Source organism: Dermacentor variabilis, chromosome 9 (genome assembly GCF_050947875.1).
Source record: "Dermacentor variabilis isolate Ectoservices chromosome 9, ASM5094787v1, whole genome shotgun sequence".
NCBI lineage: Eukaryota > Metazoa > Arthropoda > Arachnida > Ixodida > Ixodidae > Dermacentor > Dermacentor variabilis.
The window spans coordinates 141,762,444-141,786,030 of record NC_134576.1 but is presented as its reverse complement, the minus strand read 5'-3'; the positions used below and the strand labels follow the sequence as shown (position 1 = coordinate 141,786,030).

Below are 23,587 nucleotides of genomic sequence, written 5' to 3'. Positions count from 1 at the left end.
ATTCCAAAAGAAAACAGAAGGGAGGAGCTAGTAAAATGCACAGCAAATAAAATATCTTCGAAAAGAAATGGTAAAACCTATTGCAAATCGAGAACATTCTCAAATATGAATAAAAATGAGATGCATACAGAAGCAAATATTTTCGAATATGAGCTATTTCTATCAACTGAGAGCAAGCTCATTGGTATGGGGCCCGAATTTTGTCACAAGCGAGACTCTCTCGCAACAGCTGATAAGTCAACCTCAACTGTCCTGACATACTCGGCCTGCACGCAATGCCTCAGTGTTGCATCTCACTGTTTTAAAAAGCTTATTTTGGTTTGGATGAGAGTTACCTACATCTCGGCGTTAGCGAACACTTTCTTTTTTTGGGCTCAAGCTCCTTCAAATAAATGGGCAGCATGCTTCCTTTCCGGTTCATTCCTCAATGTGCAAGTGCTTTGTGTTCTCGTCCTTAGTTCACCGTGCGTTCGCCACCCAGACCATTTAAAGCATCCTTTAGGTCAGTTGTACAGCCAACGTCCGATTTTTCAGACTCCCTAGGACCGCGAAAACGACCGAAAAATCGGGCAGTTTGAAAGAATAAATGCATGTCTTTTACTGCCCTTAAAGGCCCAAATCGCCACCGGCACGTCTGAAGAAGCACTGAAGGCCTGCCAGTACAATTACTAAGCATAACGGTGCTCATACTGGGACAGGAGATGACGGGTGCATGCGTGTGTAATTAAGGAATCCGATGACAATTGCCTCTTCCCACACTTGTTACGCTTCACCGCAATACTTTTGCATATGCTTCACAGTGCAAGATTTCTGTATTAAGGCGAAGCTGACTTTCGAAAACCAGCATTATGCGAAGCAACATGCTTTCCGAGCTTCAAAGCCAATCGCAAGGACCACAAAGGCGGAGTCGCAGCCATTGCGACAGCAGCGAATTCTTTCAATGAAAAACACAGCCTATAACGGCAAGAAGCTTAATAGCGAACATTGAAGCAGCTAGGCCTAGTGTGGCTACGGCTGCCAGCATATCTGCGTGCGAGAGTGCCGGTTCGAGGTGGCGAAATAATAAAAGCGGCAGCGCTGGTGGTCTTGATTAATACCGCTTGGGACATGCGGTCACGGCGAAAGGTCCAGAAAATCGGATGGCAAACGGTTCCTGCGTCCGAAATTTCAGATATATTTTCAGAGACGTTGTTATACATTAACTTGGAAAGTCAGCCGTTGACTGTACACTGGCAACTCCTCCAGCCGACGACACGGCGTCAAAGATGATTCATTGCAATTCCTCTTCGTCACTCGAGCCAGCATTACCGCAAGTTTCGTTCCCTTTTAATAAAATTACAGCTAAATTTCCCCTGATAGAAACACAAATTCCATGAGTTTTCCCCGAGTATTTCCAGACTACTCAAGATCCCCGAGAATTCCCTGTTTTCCTGGTTGGTAGACACCCTGAAATTGATGATTTTACAGACTGTTATACTGAGCTTTAACTGTATACTGCGATGCACATGGGAGCGACTTGCTATGCACAAATGCAACTAGTTGGAATGCTTACCTGGCTCTTTGGGACAGTGCATCGCTGTCCCGCTGGAATTCATTAGCACAGTTCTCCTCCATTCTACATCACAGAGCCACTACTGAAGTGTCACCAAGAAGTTGTGGCAGGTGCACCAGATTGGCTGGTCAGCATAAGCTTCTTATTGCAGTAAAATAAGCTGCTTAGACTGTGGACTAATTTGGTCACCAGATGCACAAATCCTACTGAAAGAACATCACGTGGCTTGTTCTGCATCATGCACTTGCATGCTACCCACATAAGTTAGTGATTGCATTTACAAATACGAAGGGTGCCTACAAGCACAGATCATTCTGTGCAACCACACATTCTGATACTCTAAACCAGTCCATTTCAAACCTACCACTACGACTTGCATTATTGGTTGCAATATTTATTTAATTGGTTGTGAGAAGTCTACCCTTGCATTATATTTTATTTAAATCTAAACTTTCCTGTTTCCTACTCAGTACAATTCTGCCTGAGAAAGTGCAACACTACATACACTGTCTCCACTGAAGGTGGCCACCGAATCAAGGTCGTCACCATGCATCGTCTGCGGAGACCTTGTGGCCTTCTGGTAGTGGCTCAGGTGAGAGATCACTGAGTCAGCATCCAGCCGCAGCGAAGAGTTCAACACGCCGCTGCTTGATGGTACATCTGTATGAGGAAGTGGATAAACAATGTTCAAGGTGCGCTTACACTCTGTCAACAGGTTTCATAAAATTTTGCAAACAGCCTACTATTCCTAGTATACCTTTGCACTGCCCCATTTAGAATGTTCACTTATCTTTGTTATGGTGTTAGCCTTTCAGCATGTGCAGCAAAAAAAAACCTACTCTTGCAAGCCAAAGTTCCAAGCTGATTTATTTCCAATGAAAGACACAACTACTGTTTGTACAACTGCTGCACATTGACATTCAGCATATGCAGAAATGACTACTAACCTTTTCATGCAAAGTATCGATTTCACAAAGTACATTGAGAATTGCCCACCCCATCAAGCCAAACCTGACTTCAGCAACTGCATGTGCCATTTTTCCCTTGTTTGCCAATAAATGGAACATAGTTTGCCAAATATCAAAACATACTGAAATTAAAACCTTCATATGCATGCATATTGTTATGTTGAAAGAAGCTGCCCAATTATATGTTTTAACAACAGTAAAATTGATATCCTAGAAAATGACCAACTGGACACAAAGCCACAGATATATCATCCTTTCATTACATACCAAAAGAGAGGCTGCGATCGGATTCTTCATGGGCAGCCAGGTAGTCGACCAAGCTGCGTTCATCACTTATGTGCCATCTTACTGCATGGATGAAAGAAAGGCGTCTATGAAATAGAATTCAAACTGCAAGAAAAAGCTTCCCAATTTACTTGGTTAGGAAAACATCATACGTGCATATAACGTAAGTTTCTTTTTTCTTTCTTTTAAATGCAATTCAAGAATGCATCTCACATTACATTCAGTACCATGCTCCGAATAAGGCACAACATTTAATTTTTTTTGCCCAATTTTGAACTTTATAATTTGATGTGGTGATCTCAGCCCCCCTGGGGGGGGGGGGGGGAGTATTTTGTAAGAGTCCACCAAGTGGACTGTCCATTTCGGCCGCTGATTGGATGCAGCCGTACGACCGAGGAGGAGACGAGCGGCCCTAGCCAATCAGCAGTGGCCGAAATGGACAGTCCACTAGGTGGACACTTACAGAATACTCTCCCTGGTGACACACAGGAATTTGTGAACTTCTTGAATGGAGCCTGACTCTATTTCTATACCCAAAGGGCAGAGGCAAAAAATACTACAGTGCCAATAAATGATGCTGTACTGAAAGAAGTTTATCTGAGAAAATGCCAAACACATGCTAACAGCAAACTGTTTTTACTTGTGCAATACACCTGATGCACAAAAACTGTGCAGTGGTTTTAAACTGATGATGGACACAGTTGCATGATCATGTTCCTTTTCTTGCAAGAAGTAGGTGTGAGAGCTTCTAGTTTCAATTGCAGTGCTGCTATATGTTGCCGCTATGTCACCATAAGCTATTGTGGTAGTTTCCAGTGGTAATCCCAGTTACACTATGTTTGAGCTGTCTGGCAGCCATTATCATAGCATGACCGTGCTCATGTCAGTGGTGTTGGCTACGATTTCCACCCCAACCGAAACGTGGCTGCTATGGCACATAATCAAACCTATGACCTTAGGCTCAGTAGCAATGCTCCGATTTTTTGCACATAGAATGCTAGGTCCATATTATCAGCTGCTTAAAGGGACACTAAAGTGAAAAATGATTTCTTCTGCATCAGTAAATTACCGTTCTACAACACCAAAAACACCACTCTTACAACGATAAGATGTTTGGTACGCCAGAAAAAGCGCAAGAACGAAATACGGGTGGCGACACCTACTTAAGTTCCCGCACCTAGGGGCTGTGACGTCTTGGATTTTGATGGCATCTTCTAGGACGTACTAATTACATATAGCGGTACAGATTGACCACATTGTGTTCTAAAGGAATCAAATATTAAACATGGCAAGTTTCGGGAACCTTTATTAAGTCAACGCGGCCCAAATGCGAAAACATACTTTGGAATCCCTGACGTCACGCTGACGTACCAGCGCTGGGGTTGCGGCGCGAAATTCAAATACTGATACTTGGACCTTCATTTTCTCATCTAATAGTCAAACTATTTTTTTTTTTAAATGACTGCCAGCAGGGTTCTCAAACAATGCTTCATTAGTCTAAACTGATTTATTGTTTCGCTTTAGTGTCCCTTTAAGTTAGCACAGGAACTGTTTTTTCACTTTCACAGTACCTTGTCTCCTTTCTCTTCTGGTATAACTTTTTGGAGCATGTGTATCACTATTTAAAAATATAAACTACTGAGTTTTCCACATCTTTATTAGTGATATATGCAGCTGTAACAAAATGATCACACAAGTTTTCTGTGTCTGTACACTCTGCAGTACGCACTGAGAGACAATTGACACAAGCAATGATTGATAGACAGGACAGTTATCCACTGTCAAACAAAATGTTCTAGGCCAGAGCTCCCAAAGTAACTCCCCAAAGAAGGCTATATCTGCACTGCTCAAGTTCGTAAAGTCTGGAAACCTACCTGACAACAGCTTGAGAACATTGCCTAGTACCGTTGAATTGTGTAAGCAGTTTTCCTTTGTGCATCTCCCTAGTTTCTTTACCCTTCTCTCTGTACAGTTTAGCAAACCAGAACTAGCTCTAGTTAACCTCCCTGCCTTTGTATAGAGTTTTTTCCTGCTCCCTTTTAGCAAGAATGAAGTAGAAGCCACAGTGAACTAGAAAAAGTTGTCAGGGCAGCAGCCAAACCTTTAGGTGAGGAACCACGCCAGCGCAGGCCACCGGAGGCTCCTCCAAGTGGCGAGTCTGAAGACCTATCCGAAAAGGCACTCTAAGCAGAGAAAAGGAAAGAGACCAGCAAACAAATCAGTTCTATCAAGCTGTCAGCAGCAATAAGGTTACAAAAAACAAACTTCAACGAACATAAAAAAATGAGCAAAGCAAGCCATAAATCCAAAAAAGGTTCCGGTGATAGTTCATTGCCACATTCTGTCACTTGCTTCTTATTTTGCTGTTCACTGGTGCTCACTAAGTATCCTAGCACACTATTAGATATGCATTGCCGTTACTCAAACATTACTAGCACAAAGACAGTCAGTGCTCATAAAACAAACACCTTGGAAGATTTCAGTTGCTTCAAGCATAGCAATGTTGAATGGTGATGCCAGCAAATAAAGATGTACTGCAGAGATGAGAAGGATCATAGCTGTCCTGCGAAATTCACGTCCTTGTAGAGGGTTTTTATTTAATGATAATATCAATAAATCATGTAGTGCCAACTTGCCCAGTTATTTACACTGATATTTATCATCAATCAATCTTAAAAGGTACAAAAAGCAACATCAACGGAGTTTATACTGTTTTACACTTAGCTGGCAACACTGCAATGTTACTCAAGTAATGCAGTCGTAGAAGTCTCACTCCGAGCCTTTTACAGTGCAATTTTTTTTAACTGCAATGCCTTCTATGGAATAACTACCTCATATACAGCAGAACATCGTCAATAAAATCCCGTTGCGTACCATTTCTCAGCACCTAAGCTCGCGACCGAGAACACAAAAGATGACCCATACAGTTATGCCTCTTTTTGACCGGTTAATACGTTCCCGGGAAACAAATCTTTCGGCACCAACGTTCAGTACGTTGCCAAACTGCAATTATATGATAGCTTTTCTGACAAATCATATGTGAAGTGGGCAATGTGCAAGGCACAAGCTATCAAGAGCAGTAGGCATCCACCGCAACACCTTTCCTGCAGTACTTGCTCATCCATGTCACTTGCAAATGCCAGCATACATTTAGTTTCCTATTCTGGTACCAGCAAATCTCCTTGCTGCATTCACAACCATCGCCGCCAACCCTACTGCGACAAGCATATTCACCTATCTGTTTCGCAGCATGTGTGACATACTACTGATGGAAGCGTACTGCACACTATCAGCAGGCAACAACTCAAACGTGCTGCCGTACTCTGCTCCAGGTGACACGAGCATCATGGTTCGCTTTGGCAGCATCGTATTCCAGTGTCACTCACCAGCTCGATTCTGTTTGAGTTTCCCATCGCCTCCTTAGAATACTAGATCATATTAAGAAGACATAGAGCCCCATCAGATCGGCATATGTTGATGTCTAATGCCACGATTCTCACCGAGTAAGCATGTCATGACTTCCTACCAAAATACCTTGTCTGAGGAAGCCTCTAACCCAGGCCAATTTCGAAGATTGCAAACATAAGCTTGCCAAAGTAGTGAAAAAGTCGAAGCACGTCTTGGGCTACTTGAGCCCGACTAGCTTGGTGTGCATCTTGGCATCTCATGCCACAATGATATACACTATGTTTCTTATCAGTTGTCTTGCAAATTTCTTTAGGAGTTCAAATTGTATGTTTTTCTGGTTACATACTTATTAATCAGCACAAAAACAATGGAAGACACCAAAATAGAAGGACACAGGACGAGCGCATGTTTTGTGTCCTTCTAGCTCTGTGTCTTCCATTGCTTTTGCACTGATTAATAAGCATGCATACTTTCCAACTTGCCAATCTTTCTACCTTTTCTGATTAGTATGTTGTTTCTCACATTTTCTTCCAAAAACGTCTGAACGAAGTTTTACTGCATATTACAGCTACAATTCGTGGACGAAAGGTTATGTTAAAGTATTATTTGTGCGCCTTTGTGCTTCCAATATGGGACACACTATGTTAAAGGTTGCAAGTGCAAGCTGTGTACTATGGCCGCCGGTTGCAGGAACATGTCTCTCTTCTCGTTGCGTGTTATGTCTCATGAATAAGGAAGTGTACCCACCTTGTCGAGGGAAGCATTTGCTCCTGTGTAGAACAACCAAGAACTGGATGAAAGGCTAGCATTGCCTCCAAAGCTCGAACTGAAACAGTGAGTATGCCAAGAGTTTCAATGTTGTCAGAAAGAAAGCAAGAGATCAGATCCATAGTTTTTTCTTCTTGAAGTGTACAAGCAGCCATGAAAAGCTGCTCTCTACTTTTTTTTCAAAATCTGTGTTTCGACTTGGAGCACCAGCAAAATAGTTTGATTACTGTATGCAACAGGAAAGGTGGCTTTGTCTCTGCTTGCAGGAAGAGACACTGAATCACTAGCTAAATCAAATTAGAAGCATTTTAAGATGTATGAAATTTAAATTTTTTATCTAACCACTCCAACCATTTATTTTATGACACCTAAATAATGCCTCTCGTCTAAATGAATTCCTGAGCTGCCTTCATCAACTCATCTTTTGGCACAGAACAAAGATATTTAGGACTGCAGTCTATCACTCTAGAAAGATTTAAAATTCACCTTTAGCATTCCTTTAATTGACACCAAATTTACACATATTAGTAGCCTCAGTCATATTTTGGAGGAAACAAAATGCAAGAGCATTTGGTACCTTCTTTTGCTGCCAATTTTGGTGGCAACACAAACTTAATAAAGGAACAACTGAAGCAATGGAGCTAGCATACCCAGCAGAACCCCAACTTGCAGCAGACGTGTCATGTGGAGTCATGGCCATTGATCTTGAAAGTGGTGATGAGGTTGCCGAAGGCAGGACAAAGCTATCAAAGCCAGGCCATCTTGTCTCTGGCAGGTTTGGCTGAGGTGGACTTTTTACATTGAACCCAGCGTCTGCAACCGACAAAAATGTTCAGAGCCTGAAATGCTGCAAAAATTCTAAAATACTGGGATGCAGGGACTGACACCCTTCAAGGAATATAATGTTTGTACAGGGCAATATAATGAACAGCAACACCAGTTTATTTTAACAGTAACAAATGCAAAACATATAATCACTGCACTCTGCCAGTACTGACTTGTTAGGTTGGAACTTAATTATTACCACTACCTTGATTATAACAATACACTAAGCTTACCCGTTTCAGAAATGCGGAGTAGCTTCATCTGCTTAGGAGTAATTGGCACTGGCAGCTCCCAAAAGTGAGCCCAGGTGTATGAGGCAATGTACACAAGGGAGTTGCAACAAAGTAGTATGCCCAAGACACACTCTGCATGAAGAAAAGACGGTAGGAATGGTTAGTGCTGAAATATTTGAAGAGAGGATCAACTTACCAGTGTACCAAAGCACTAACCACTCTTCTTCAAAAAACCTCATCACAGACCCTTGGCGCCTGTGCAGACAGAACAGTAAAAGCTCATGAATTAGCAAGGTTTGTAAAATGCAATGATTACACAACCCATTAAAGCTACGATGTCAGCGTATCAATGTAGTATCGATTCCACAGGTTATTTCTGGGTTGTTGAGCCAATCTCTCGTCTTAGAACACACTGACAGGATTTCATTTTTTATTATTACCCATGCCTCTTTGAACAACAGCAATATCTTTCAGAGTCTATATCATATTACAAAGTGTAAATGGGCCCTATTTGGAATGCAAAGACAAGATAGAACTTAATTTGCATGAGTAACATGTCACTATAGCCTACATGCACAAGGCCGATTTTGGCTGCCGTCAAAGGGATGTCAGCGGCATCAGCGCTTTTACATCGGCCTTTTAGTTAGTTCGTTGGCATCGCGCGAATTTAGCACTTATATTTACATAAGGGAATGGCCAACGTAAGTTATGTGTTTTGTTGTTTAAGGTTATCTGTCGCGTACTAAATTGGCTGTCTCCTCTATCGGACTTCCAATTTATACACCCCTGGCACAAGTAAAAAAAAAATTTTAAATAAAAAAATACCAACTTGTGACGCCAAGTACAGCACTACCACGCCCCGCGACTTCTGCAACACCAGTAAGAACCTCACCTGTTATTTAATAAGTGCGCACCGACGAGATGTTAAGCGTTATGCATTGCGCCTTTAAACGTACCAGAAATCTTATTGTTCATGGTAAGATGTGATGATGTTAATTTACATCAATAAGCTAGATTTCTAAAACTTCAAACAGAAAATCGAATCATGGGCGTTTCTCACAGCCGACTGAATCATCGAGCAAAACACGCGAAGTGCAGCCAATGACAAGTGTCAAAGGCGACAGTTATGGTGAAACCACGTAAAAAAGTAGACTCGCGTATCAATGAGCACGATCGAAGAGAAAAGAGTGTTGATGCACGCTCGTTTCAGTGCTAGATTTCTACGAGTTCAAGCAGAAAATCTAATCGTGGACGTTGCTCACAGCCGACTGAATACTCGAGCAAAACACGCGAAAAACAGTCAATAAAAGCAGCACGACATGTGTCAAAGCAGACAGTTATAGTTCGACCACGTAAAAAAAGTACTCACATATCAACGAGCACGATCAAAGCGAGAAGAGAGTTGACGCACGCTCTTTTCAGTGCCGGCTTAACTCTTTCCATTGTAGCTTTTCTAGCGAAAATGTCGTCGACCGTCGGCTTTCGGCCATTGATCGAAGAAAGCCGACCGGTCACGCTACCCTGATTGTTACTCATACTTACAGCTATTTGTAACACTTTCTACCTAAAGTTGGGGACTTCGCAAAACGAGTTTCATTTTCATTCCAGCTCTCAAACTCTCCGGCGAACACGATGACCACGCTTCGACTCGTGCTTCGACTGCTCCATTTTCCTATGCCGCCAAATTTATAGTGATGCTTACTGCGATGCCTTTGCCCACTTACTGAGCTACAGCGCTCAGATTTAGATGAACAAGTTATTATCTAGGGACCTGATTGCAGCGCACCCACTAAGCATTGGACTTGACATTTTCTCTCAGTCAGAAATTAAGGCAAAATACCTCAAAAATCGTATAAGCAATGGAAGCGCTTTACAAAAACGAAACCGAAACACAGGTTCAGCGCGTGGCGTGGGTACAAGCCGGGGAAGTTACTGAACACCCTTGGCACAAGATATAAAGTCATTCTTTCTCTATGGTACAAGACATAATGCATCAAGCTGTCGTGCACAGAGGTAGACATCCTTAATAACATACGTTTACTTCCTTTTGCATTTGTTTCACCCTTTAGCGAACGAAATGCGCGAGTTACTTTCTGCGTTGACGGGACGTCCTTTGTTAGAAGACAACGAAACCAAAACGAGGAGCGCTTTGGCGCGCGTGGTCTACTTCAAGGGGCGATTCCGACAAAGCCAGAAGCTACGCTTCGGCGTAGAAACTGCTGGGCTTTCGAAATTGCCCGCTGTCATCATAGTGGCCTCGAATCCGCAACGCCGCTTGTAACATGAAGGAGCCTCGCAGGGGACATTCTCGGCGCTGTCGCAGCGTTGAATGCCGCAGCGAAAACGCCGGCGAAGAGCACCTCTTCAGGAATCCTCTCAGCAAGGTACGGCAGCATTGTTTTCCATACCTTAGCATGCAGTCATTAGTTAGTTCATAATTTTGGACCTGTTGTGCTGCCGCCGTTTCTTTGATGGGCAAGCATGATGGCCGTCCGGATAAGAATACAAGACAGAGAGTATACGCTCGAATTTTCGTAGTTACTTAAAGAGTGTGCTGAAACCATGGTAAGTGCGATCAGGCTTACTCCGTCATTGTCAGGGCCCCCCCCCTTTCTCTTTTTATTACTTTCGCTTTTTTTCGATGGCACAACTATGCAGTAAAGTTATCCTCTTTTACCCTTATATTTATATGTATGTATGTACATACACACACGCAGGAAAGAGACGACGAACTTTTTGAAAGATTTTTAACGTTTTCGGCTGGTCCACCAGCCGAAAACGTTAAAAATCTTCCCAAAAGTTCGTCTCTTTCCTGCGTATGTTACGTCGTGTCCTGCGTGCTGAACTTTGAAGAAAACCCATATATATATATATATATATATATATATATATATATATATATATATATATATATATATATATATATATATAGGTTCTACTGTAGGCTATCACCTATAGCTGTTACGAGTATATATTTAACTGCTGAAGAGATTGTGGCAGCTATCGGGCGTAGTGGTACCACGAAGGCGTTTTTCTTCGCTATGGCCGATGTTTTACTATTTGCGGGTTCACCATGAGGTTTGACTGTACCTCTAGCTGTTACGAGTAAATTTTATTACTGAATAGAATGCGGCAGCGATCGGGCACAATGGTTCCGCGATGGCATTTCTCTTCACTATATATCCGATAGCTTACTATATGCAGGTTCACACGAGGTTATGCTATACAGGCTATCACCTAGACTATCGTTTATTGCTAAATAAACTATGGCGACAATCTGGCGCAGTGGTACCGTGGCCGACGGCGAAGCAAGGACGACGAGGCTGGGCTGCTGGACGCTGAGTACGACGCTGGCCATGAGAGCCACTCACAGCAGCAGGTGCGCGGCAGCCAACGACTCACGGCGGCCAGCAATAACAGCAGCTTGGGCGGTACGCCGAAATCGGTGACGAAACCCAACAAAAACAGCGGGAACAACTGCTCATTGGAGAATTCTGCTTCCTCCACGACGTCGCCGCCACTGCACAAGCCGACAGTGGCAACCAGCAGTGGCTACGGCCCGCGGGTCCGCATCTCCCTGCCAGAGGAAGACCTGAGCACCAGGGCCAAGCAACAGAGGCGCGCTGTGACCCACCAGCAACAACAGGTGGGCTGTGTGGACAGATCCGAGGCGCCTGCTGTGCCGCCCAGACCCACGTCATGTCAGCCCCTACAGCAGCCCAGCAAAACACGGTCGTTGTGTCCTGCTGAAAGAGCTCGGTACGTATACACGCAGAGGTCCCCATAGTATAGTATTCAACAAAGCATCACTGCAGCTTAAGAAGGGTGCCACGATTATGCAGGGCTGCATGCAATGTTGCCCCGAAATGGCCGACGGAAAGCGAGCTCACTATATTTATGAAATACATTGTTACATGTGTACAATATGCTTACTGCATGTGTGCTGCACATACATCCAACTTACACGCATGTGTTAAACGCAGCCAACAAGCAAACAGGCTCGATATCCCTTCAATGAAGTTCCACAAGAGTCCACCAGGTGGCAATCGCACTGGATTTAGTTCCAGTGGGGGACTTCAATTTGTCATCCTGGACTTCCCAGGACTGCCCGAGGTGCTGCTTTCAGCCAATGAATAATGGCATACTCAACATCTCAGGCAGTTCTGGGCAGTCCAGGGTGACAAAGAAAACATGCGACTCTAGATTTAGCGGCAAATAGGCCTTGCAGCCTTTCCCATTGAAGGGACCAACATTTGACAGTGCTGGAGATCTACAACTTCCCTTTGGAAAGTAACAACCATGTGCACTTGCTTCCTGCAGGTTATTTCTGCGCAACCAATTGGAGATGCTTCACCACTATCCAGTCTAATACATGGCAGTGCCCGTCAGGTTTCTCTTGAAATAATGTGTATTCCAGCAATCACATATGGAACTTGAGTGGAAGCTTGCATGATTGCATGATTTACTTGCATGATTATGCTCTTGATTGGCTATCACCTGCACTCCAATGCTACATGTTAAAAAGAATGCAAATGGGCTAATCATTAAAAGCAGGAGCAACCCTACTTTAGTTTGCTGCAAAGCAAGGAATGCATTACATGTGGCACTACCACACTTGTGCCATACTGCTTGGTGGCAAACTAGAGATACTAAGTTGTTTTATTGAGTACCAATAGTGAAAGTGGGTGCATTACATTTTCGTCGACAGCTAGGGCCCTCAAACCCTTTGTGTACATGGATGGGACAGAGTCGACACTGGTTTTAAAGCAACGCTTTCTTTGGATTTTCCTTTTACTTCGCATGGACAGCTGTCTGGCTGAGTAAGCTGGGCCAATTCCAGAGACCATTTCATCATCAAAGGTATCAACTTGTGGGCCAATACTGATACCAGTGCACAACATATGTCCTTGCAAGCATGTTAACATTGTTTTCAGTGTGGGCTGATCCTGGAGGCAGTGCAGTGTCACAGCATTCGCATGTTTCATAGCATTTAACCAGTATAGTTAACCAATAAGTGTCCCCAGCAGCATATATCTCAGCACGCCTACCAGGATGTTTGAGTTTAACAATTATCCTCCAGTAGTTTCTGCACAACTTTTTTAAATGAAAGCTTGAAAGTCTGCTCATGTACATATTGGCAGATGTGGCGAACATGGTTCCTGCAGGTTGGCATTCCCGGGCTGCCACAACCAAGAGACAATGTCCAGCCACTCACCATCCAGGGTTCTTACACAGAGCCCTGCTAGAGCCATGGGCGTTCAGTCACTGGATGCCCTGCTTGGCCAGCTCTGTTCTGGCAACTGTAAGATCTCCATGAAGGTAAAAGACAAGGATGGCAAGGTGGACAAAGACAAAGACATCAAAGTCCACAAGGATGATGACAGCAAGGCACTTGCCCACAAAAGCAACGACATCTGTTGCATGAAAGAGGCGACTCCATGCAGCCAAAGGTGTTTTCTTTTTTTCCATTGCTATGGCAGCAACTGCACTTGCAAAATGTTCTAAACCACAATACTTAGTATATGCATTAAAGTCTAACCTCGTTATAACGAATTTGCACTCAACACATAATTACCTTCATTATACCTGATTTTTTTGTAAGCATATATTTGTTACTTGCTGAAAGAAATTTTCTATATTTACTTCATTATATCAGTTTGTGCATATCAAGGTTCCACTGTAATCTGATGGGGATTGATAAGTTGCCACTGCTTATACAGTAAAAGTCCTTCAAGATTTTAAGCTGCAAATATTTTTGTAGGGACAAAGAAATTGGGCTGCTGAGCACTGTGAATCACACATCGACCCTTGTTTGTGAAGATTACAGTGCAATTTCAATGTAAAAAAAATCTTTAATTTTAGTGTATTAGCAGGTCCAAAATGTTAGAAGTGAGATTAATGGTAAGAACGATCTTGCTGAAGCAACTGCATTATTATTACATTGATCACTCTTGTGCATAGTTTTTACTCATAGTTGAATGAATGCTGTACTTTTGCATGAAAAAAAGCTTTAATTACTGAAAATAGGCAGGTCCAAAGTATTAGAAGTGAGGTTAATGGGTATGAAGGATTTTGATGAAATAGTTGCGGTAGTACGAATATTAACCATGTAACTCGTGCATATTTTTTAACATGGTTGAATGAATGCTGTGCTCACCAAACATTTTACTAGCTTTCCGCTTAACGAGTGTACCAGGTACCACCTTCATAGAAGTGTTTGGGTGCAAGCTAGTTGGTACAGGTTATTCATTTCAAACAGCGTCAAAAAACACACGGACAAGGAAGAGCACAAGGAACAGCGCTGGTCCTGTGCTCTTCCTTGTCTATGTGTTTTTTGGTGCTGTTTAAAGTAAATGACCGCCTTCATTTATGCGTGCCATTCTCGCTAGCAATATGTCCATTAGGACTGTAGAAATCTTTATGTCCCTGTATGTTAGAAAATAATAGCAACCTATCTGGTACCTGAAAGTGCCTACAAGCAGTCCTTTCTTAAAGGGACAATATAGAGAAAATGAGGTTAAAATAAGCTAAACTGTATCGGCAAACTGCCCTTTTAGAATACCTAAATAGCCACTCTTACTACAACACAAGGCTTGGTAAGTCAGAAAATACACAAAAGAAGTCACAGTTTTGCCTGAAAGGCGAAGCATCAATTGTTATAGCAAATTAGTCGAGAGCTATATGAAGTAAGGATTGTAGTTTTATCGGCCGTATAAAATTGTAAACATTCATTTACAAACTAAATTAACAAGCATGGTGTCATCCATGCACAAGCAGACATGAACACATCTCACTTGATGACCACGCACACTGGCTGTCAACACGCTGCAGTGAGAAAACGTGGATGCAGCAGCGAGCGAATTGACCTCGTGCTTCCTCTCGCTTCTACATGAACTAAGCAGCAAAAACACAGCACACACGAAGCTAGCAGCGCTCAGCGCACTCTGTGCCCATCGCATATCGCTTTCGAAATAGGACTTGCGCGGCTACACAAGCAGCCACCACCGGAGCAGAATGCCCGCTCCTCCCCCAGTGCCTTGTGCACGATGGAAGACGGCGTGCTTTGTCCACGCTTTCCTCCCTTGCGTTTGCAAGATTGAGTCACCATTGTCGGCTCACTTTCGCATGCTTTCACTCGCACATACAGCATACGGCATGCGGCAACAATGTTATCTCCCTTGTACTTTGTAAGGAACATCACGGCAACAACGATAGCAGCAATGCACTTGGAGTGTCCATATAACTGTTATCGCAATAAAATGAAAGACGGCACCGCTGCCTTGAAATTCTCATGCCACCTCGCTGTGGCGTCATTGATTTTGACGGTCTCTACTCAGGTTTAGTTAATGTTCTATTGGAAAATATGGACTGCATTGTATTCGTTTTCTAAGAGAGTCAAAGATTGAAATTGGCAAGTTTCAGGAACTTCTACTGAGCAACAACAGTCCAAGTACAAAAAATGCTTTGAAGTCTGTGACATCATCGCACACACGCACCAGCGCTGTGGTTTTGGCACAAAACTTAAATATTGCAGTTTTACCTTCATTTGCTCTTCTATTAATCAACTTCTTAACACAAAGTTCACAAAACTAGGTTTTAAATAACAATTAACATTCTAAACTGATTTAGTGTATATCTTTAGTGTCCCTTTAACCCTTGACATATTTTGGCAATGCTTACTGCAGTCACTGGAATACCTAGCAGTCATCACTCAGTTCTTTTCCTAACTTTACAACTGATGTGACGATCCACTTGTCATGCGTATTCTACATTTGCTTGTCTGCCTGTTTGTCTCTTCTGCAGTCACTTTCCTACCAGCTTCCCAACCAGCATAGAGGTCCTCATGACAGTGAATCACTCATGCACAACGCATCGATCACTATCGGAACGAAGCCTGCAGCGCGACAGCTCGATGGTTAGGTAATGTATGCACTTGCTTCTGCACAAACCAAGGCCAATCTGAATTCCATCCCTCTGTGGGAGCAAGGAGTGTAGTCTGATTGGTTGAACTGGGAAAGCATGTGAGGTGGTTAAACGTAGTGATGAGAGTCATGAATGACACTAGCTGTCAATGGGAACGACATGCCCTGTGGCCTCAGATCAGTAAAGGCAGCGGTCTCAGACAGCATACCTCTGCAATTGAATGTGACATCAGAAGGCAGACTCGCCAGACCATGCTATCCACAGTAAAAAAAAGAAAATTTGATCCCAAGAATTTAACATCTATGATTGCACTTTAATGACATTTTCAACTTGTCTTTCTGTTTGTGGTAGATAAAGGATTGAACCCTTTAAATCCTAGAAAAAATATTAGCAAGCATCAGAGTGCCCTAAATTATATTTTATTATAGTTTATTATAGCTTATTATAAAGAATGCTTCCATGAACCAGATTCAGCTTCACTATGCACGAGGCGGGTGCGTCATGACATCATGATACACTGGCTCACTCTTTTTCTGCAGTCGCTGCGGCAGCTACACATAAGTGCAGCCAGAAATGCAACACTTTTGTGAATTTTTTCTATGCACAATGTCATCATACCTAGCCTTAGTACTACACATCAGAAAATGTTGCTCTATGTCATGACCTCACTATACTGACGATGTAATGTCCACCACTTTGAGACCAACTTTAGAATTAACTATCTTATGTTTCACAACCTTTATACTTGCTAAGTATCATCCTTTTACATGCATGAGATGTGTGGTAGAGTTTCTACAACTTCAAAAATGTGTAAGTATTCCTTAAACCCTGTAATGCCAAAACATAGTTGACCTTTTGCACTTTTACTTTTGGCCACGAAGAGTCAGAAGACACACGCAAAAAACAATGAAATGTTATTTTAGTTTATACCTAATTAGTACAGTAAATAATTAATTACTGATTGGTTTTCTGAACTATTCGTAACTGAAAACTTACTCTCAAAATCGCTACTAATAGCGCAGTTTTCCTTGCTTAACCCTTTCTGGTTCGAATTTTATCACTGAAGAAATTTATTGTTCTTGACAACATTTCAGAGGCTTTTCTCATAAATTGTAAATTGGAGGCACTGAACGGTCATCTTAAGTCCTTAATTTGCTATCATAACTACATGAAGTATAGCCACAAAATGTTTGAAGACCATTTTTGTGTCACCCAAGGCAAGTCCGAACTCGGCATGATGATGGTGCGTGGACATTTGCAAAATATCAAGGAGAACTACATTTATGTAACACTAAATTGACATGTAATTACTAATTAACGTTGCTGACACAGATTTTTTCTCAGATTACTTTTTTGTTAGTTTTGCTTTATACTGGTCATTTGTGGAATTGTCATATTGATCACGACAGAATTGCTGTGTGTGTGTGTGTGTGTGTGTGTGTGTGTGTGTGTGTGTGTGTGTGTGTGTGTGTGTGTGTGTGTGTGTGTGTGTGTGTGTGTGTGTGTGTGTGTGTGTGTGTGTGTGTGTGTGTGTGTGTGTGTGTGTGTGTGTGTGTGTGTGTGTGTGTGTGTGTGTGTGTGTGTGTGTGTGTGTGTGTGTGTGTGTGTGTGTGTGTGTGTGTGTGTGTGTGTGTGTGTGTGTGTGTGTGTGTGTGTGTGTGTGTGTGTGTGTGTGTGTGTGTGTGTGTGTGTGTGTGTGTGTGTGTGTGTGTGTGTGTGTAACACACAGTGAAGTAGACGCGTATGAAGCGATTTATTGCCGTTTCGGCCGGGATCCTGCATTCATCAAAATACAGTGCATTGAGTAGGTACAGTTTACAAATTACAAATTAGCCTAGACCTGAGGAGGGAATGAAACAAACTGGTACATGAGAAGCCAATCAATGAGTTAGCGGTAAGAGGGAAAATAGAGGAATTCCGGATCAAGCTACAGAACAGGTATTCGGCTTTAACTCAGGAAGAGGACTTTAGTGTTGAAGCAATGAACGACAATCTTGTGGGCATCATTAAGGAGTGTGCAATAGAAGTCGGTGGTAACTCCGTTAGACAGGATACCGGTAAGCTATCGCAAGAGACGAAAGATCCGATTAAGAAACACCAATGTATGAAAGCCTCTAACCCCACAGCTAGAATAGAACTGGCAGAACTTTCCAAGTTAATCAACAAGCATAAGATAGCTGACATAAAGAAATATAATATGAATAGAATTGAGCATGCTCTCAGGAATGGAGGAAGTCTCTAAAAGCAGTGAAGAAGAAACTACGAATACGCGAGAATCAGATGTATGCATTAAGAGACAAAGCCGGCGTTATCATTACTAATATGGATGAGATAGTTCAAGTGGCTGGGGAGTTCTATAGAGATTTGTCTAGTACCAGTGGCACCCACGACGATTCCGGGTTACGGACTGGATTCCAATAGAAGGGAAGCGTAGCAGGGGGCGGCAGAAAGTCAAGTGGACGGATGAGATTAAGAAGTTTGCAAGGATAATAACATGGCCACAATTAGCACATGACCGGGGTAGTCGGAGAAGTATGGGTAAGGCCTTTGTCCGGCAGTGGGCGTAGCCAGGATTATATATATATATTGTAGCGAAGAGGAATGCCCGGCGCTGCAGCCACATCGCCAGTCGCCCGGTAGGCACGAGCTCGAGATTGCCAGACCTGCTGCTCTGGTTGAGACACGCTGCCTGCTGCTCTCTTGTGGTGTATTCCTATTAGATTCTGGTGGAGGTGCTACAGTTTTCCCCAACCTGGAATTACACACCCGAACTCTTCCATCCGTCATGCATATATATTTATATATATATATATATATATAGACACACACACACATCTCTTTACATTTATCCCTAGTTTTTTACACCATGGTACTTGACCACCATGGTACTTGACCACCATGGATAACCAGCCTGCCCAAATCCTACAGGAATCATTGCTCCAGAAAGGGGTTAGTGAGAATTCATGAAACATTATTTTGAAGAACTTTTGAGAGCATATACTAGCATATACCCAGCGTACATGTTGGGCATTACAGGTTTAACCCTGAAACGTGAATCAACACAGCAGTGTGAAGCTCTGTCCTGGTTTTAAGTCACAGAGGCACATATCATGTTCACAATAAGGCTTTAAGTAGAAGATGGATGGGAAAAAAATTATGGGGTTTTACGTGGCAAATTAACAATCTGATTATGAGGCACGCCAAAGTGGGGGACTGTGGAAATTTGGACCATCTAGAATTCTTTAACGCGCACCTAAATCTGAGTACATGGGTGTTTTCGCATTTCACCCCCACCAGAATGCAACTTCCGTGGCTGGGATTCGATCCCGCGACCTTGTTCTTAGCAGCCCAACACATTTTTAACATGGAGAGGTGGGCTAGTTGGTGGTCGATATTCGAATGCATCATGTAACCGCACAAACAACAAAGGACAAAGAAGGAAACACACTGGACAGGCGCGGATGTCCGGGCCTGTCCTGTGTGTTTCCTTCTTTGTCCTTTGTGCGGTTACATGATGCAGCCCAACACCATAGCCACCAAGCAACCACGGCTGGTAAAATAGATGGGGTCCAACGTTCTGTACTAGGGTGACAGATGGCACAGCACTGCATGCTGCTCGCCATCCACTTGACAGCAACATTATCATTAGCATTGATGCGTGCAAGTTCTGAAGTTTGTCTCGGCAGGACTTTTTTCGACGTGCTGGCACAAGCATGCAGCAGGCGAGCACTTTGTTAAGTATAAACTGTGGTGCCAAACTACCTTGCTAAATCGTGGTAAAATACATTTACAGTACAGATAGGATTAATAAATGTTTAAAGTATACAACTGTAAATTTCATTAAATTGAGGTTCAGCTAAGACAGTAAATTATGCTGACTTCTTTATGTATCTATAACATTGGTGGCTTGAATACAAAGAAAGGATTCATTGCATCATGCATTTGTTTTTTGTGAATGGGTTGCATGGTACACTTTGACACACTAGGCTCCAAGAATACCAGTGCTAGAAAATGCTTACAAATCCATGTTGCAATCAAGTCAGCAGTAAATTTTGTGCTTAGAACCAGTTTATTCACGCTACTATGTTTCTATATTGTCTCAGTGCACTGCATGTAATAAATGAAAGAAACAAAATTAGGTATCCATAATACACTGAATGAGCATGCCTTCATGTAATAGAATAATGAGGCTAAACCATACTGTACAAGTATAATGTGAACAGAGCCAATTGGTGAATGCCTGTCCCCGTCTTAAGATTGGCTACAGCTTCAATACCAGCCAGAAAGCACTAAATGATGTGCATGTCAAACTTCCCTCCCTGTGTTACATATGGGTCATTTGAATGCACCAATCTTATGCAAGTCATGGCAAGGCTCTCCTACCAGTCTTCTGGCCATAGCACGAAATAATAAATGAAAGTACACTCTCAACTATGTCTTCAAAAATAACTCTGGCTATTTTTGTCCATAAAAGAAATTCTCTTTCAATACTAAGACAGTTATGTTTTCATCATGATTGCTTTTGTGGTAAGTGAGAGCCATAGAAGCATTGAAAGTTGAGCTAGTTCATATGTATATATTGTGGCAAAACAGTGCAAAGAAACACACTAAGGTGAAAAGGGAACAACACAAGGTGCAGTGCATATTGCAACTGCTCTTATTACTTATGCCACACCACTACTCAGTACACACAGTGGCACAGGGGAATTGCGTGCTTGGTTAGGTTTTGTATATATATATATAACAACCCAAACTTCATTGTGCTTTTCTCTGCAGTGTGGTGCACTCCAAACCAGGCCACCAAGACATCATCTCCATCCCCAAGTCCCGCTTCATTGTTGTGGCCGCACTACTTACCTTTGTGATGGTGGCCTGCTTTTGCATCACCATCTACTCATTCTCGGTACCTGCAGGTGAGTTTTCTTTATGCCATGTTTGATGCTGAATGCATGCTTGAGCATAGTGCCAGGACTGGTATGCTAGAAGAGTTGATTGTTGGGCTAGTTGGATTTCCATAACTGAACTAGCAACTAGTAACTTAGCAACTTAGAAAAACGGTATGCTTGCATGCATTAGCTTGTTGCAGGAAGTCACGCTAACATTTGAGAATACTGGCACTAACAGCCACTAAATGAAGTTCACTTAGTGGACTGAAATGTTGTCAATGTGCACAGTTAACAAAAATTTCACTTGCTCAAAAGGTTAGAGCTCCAGAAGTCACACACCACTTGCATTTCACAATACTGAAATCGTTTTCGTGTTTGTAGGAGCCAGCTGCGATCATGACCAAAGGCACAAATCTGCTACGACTGCAAGATTGTGACTTAACTATACAGTAGACTTCTATTAATTGGACTCTGGTTAATTCGATTTTTTGGTTAATTCTATCCTGACCAAAGGTCCTGGCCAGCGCCCATGTAAATCTATGGGCCCAAACTTATGTTATTTCGATTCTAAAATTGGCCTTCACCAAATGATTAAAACTTACCAGTCAGCATTCACCTGTGTGACCCCTATGGTGACTTCAATAGCTGCTCATTTAGTGACAGCATCTCTCGGCAGAGCTCAGGGGACAGTGAATCCGTTGAACATATGTCAAACCTCCTGTCAAGAACGCCTATTCTTGGTCTGCCCTTGGAAGGTTTTTCAAGCAATAACTGTAGTTTAAAATGTCTGATTACATTATTTACCTCATTTTAATGCACAAATTTTTTTTCCCAAGAAACCTGGGCCAGCAATCGCCTTCGCGGCAATCGTATGCTTTGACACACATGATGTACTGTGGCGAAGCTGACTCTAGGAAGCCAGCCGCCATTGTGCAACACATTAGACCCTTGCCCATTTATTAACACAATAGCGTTAAGGGCCCTAGTGTCGCAAAAAATCAGGCGTTGACATCCCGACTCTTGCGTCTAGCGTCAGACGTCGCTATGGCAAAAATTGAACCAAATTCCAAACCACATATCCAACCAATCTTTTACCATCAAAGTTGCTCATACCTTGTCTCTCATTCTTTACAAAGTTATTCCTCAAAATTTTGAGAATGGCAACTTACAAACAAATGTAATGAAAAAAAAACACTGACAGCGCATATTTTTTATGCTATCTCTTCTCAGACTGAAATATTAAATGTGCGAAATAATAGTAACAGGAGATCGACCTATGCAAGCGGCCGCGTTCCTACCAGAAAGCTTGCCTTCGTGCATGGCGTTCACCGCCAGCACTTCCCGGTAAACATTACGGTTACATAAGCTGCAGTTGCCGGGAAGCATGAAAAGCAGTCAGGAGTCTTTGAGTGCTATCATGTTCCACTCTTTTAAAGGCGAAGCTGAAGTGTCCTCCATTTTTTGCTAGGGAACTGGGTGCACGTTAGATTTCTACTTTGTTTAGGAGCTTTAATATCATTTCTACATTGGTTTTGTACTTTGGACACATAGAAAGTGAGTGCGCATTTGATTCCAGGGCGTGTTAGAATCAGGCTAATGCTGTCAAATGAATCAGTGGTGTGTTTTGGCATTTTTTCTGCATCTACTTTAATTCTACCCTCTGTATAATTCAAATTTTGTTGGTCGCATCAGGGTCGAATTAACAGAAGTCGACTGTATATGTAAATTGGAAATGCCTAGACGCTGTTGCAAATGCTCGCATTTTTTGTGATAGGTACACTTCAAGCAGTCAGCACTGTGAACCATTGTGCAAGCTTTTGCTTCATTTCAGAACACAACCACTTGCATGGAAATGAATCCACCAAATCAGCAAGCCCAAGCCAGAATGTGCAATCTTCGTCGACGTCGGCTATCACTGGCAATACCACTACAGTCACCATTCCAGCTGCCACATCAGCTGCACCTCGAATAGTGCAAGCCCAGTACGACGCCCTAATGCAACATCAACGGACAGACAGTAATGGTCTGTCAAGTCGGCCACGTGTTGTGATCTTGTAGTCTAGAATGCCATTTAGATCTGGAAATTCGTTGTTTAACGGGGAGAACAATCTATTGATGGGGAAAGACTGCTTTATGAATTAGTTAAAGCCCATGCAAGGAAGGGCAAAGTGATGGTGGGTAGGAAAGGAATCCGCTATCATGCTTCCGTACAGAAGACCTACAGCGCTTCACTATGATGAGGAAGGTTGTTGACACTACAGTTGTACCGCTTGCAAGATGTCAATAACACAAACCCCAGCACTCGTGGCTGGTTCTTAAGAGATGCATGAACATAAAGTAGAAATAACTTTGACATCAGTGTTTCCATAACAATGGAAGTGGAACGATTTCACTGTGAATGATCTAGACACGATTACAGGTACAAGAACCCTCAGTTGTGATAAATAAGGCATGTCAGAAATCCGCACATCGGTTATGAATAATGTTAAAGTGCTATTCATATGTCTTACATAGCTACAGCAGCTATCTATGGTTGTGTCATGAGCATTTCTAGTGACTTTTTACCCAGAAGGGCTATGTGCAAGCATTTCTGCGGAAATCTCTTCAAATAGTGCAGTGCTACTTTCCTCCAAGCTTTTATGCATAAATCCACATTCTGTACGCAACCAATGAGACTTGCACATGAAGTTTGATGCTGCATTGGGAATAATGATTAAAACACTTTTCAAAGTCTTTGTA

At 42.6% G+C, this 23,587-nt stretch overlaps 2 protein-coding genes across 2 annotated transcripts in view; one reads left to right on the top strand and one right to left on the bottom strand.

The window, feature by feature from the left end:
- LOC142557710 (transmembrane protein 209) overlaps positions 1 to 9,740 on the bottom strand; it is a 32,804-nt gene extending 23,064 nt beyond the window's left edge. The window contains exons 1-8 of the mRNA XM_075669753.1: positions 9,409 to 9,740; positions 8,236 to 8,294; positions 8,040 to 8,171; positions 7,632 to 7,794; positions 6,961 to 7,039; positions 4,907 to 4,988; positions 2,788 to 2,868; positions 2,058 to 2,212 (exon numbers count right to left, since the gene is read on the bottom strand). Of these exons, the coding sequence (XP_075525868.1) occupies positions 2,058 to 2,212; positions 2,788 to 2,868; positions 4,907 to 4,988; positions 6,961 to 7,039; positions 7,632 to 7,794; positions 8,040 to 8,171; positions 8,236 to 8,294; positions 9,409 to 9,575 (918 nt within the window). The 5' untranslated portion in view covers positions 9,576 to 9,740. The remainder of the gene's footprint in view (positions 1 to 2,057; positions 2,213 to 2,787; positions 2,869 to 4,906; positions 4,989 to 6,960; positions 7,040 to 7,631; positions 7,795 to 8,039; positions 8,172 to 8,235; positions 8,295 to 9,408) is intronic.
- A 202-nt stretch (positions 9,741 to 9,942) lies between these two features.
- Positions 9,943 to 23,587, top strand: LOC142557711 (uncharacterized). The gene is made up of 6 exons (XM_075669754.1): positions 9,943 to 10,423; positions 11,326 to 11,798; positions 13,205 to 13,489; positions 15,843 to 15,959; positions 20,739 to 20,875; positions 22,680 to 23,587. Exons 1-6 carry the CDS (start codon positions 10,322 to 10,324, stop codon positions 22,904 to 22,906), a joined length of 1,341 nt encoding a protein of 446 aa, XP_075525869.1. The 5' UTR covers positions 9,943 to 10,321; the 3' UTR covers positions 22,907 to 23,587.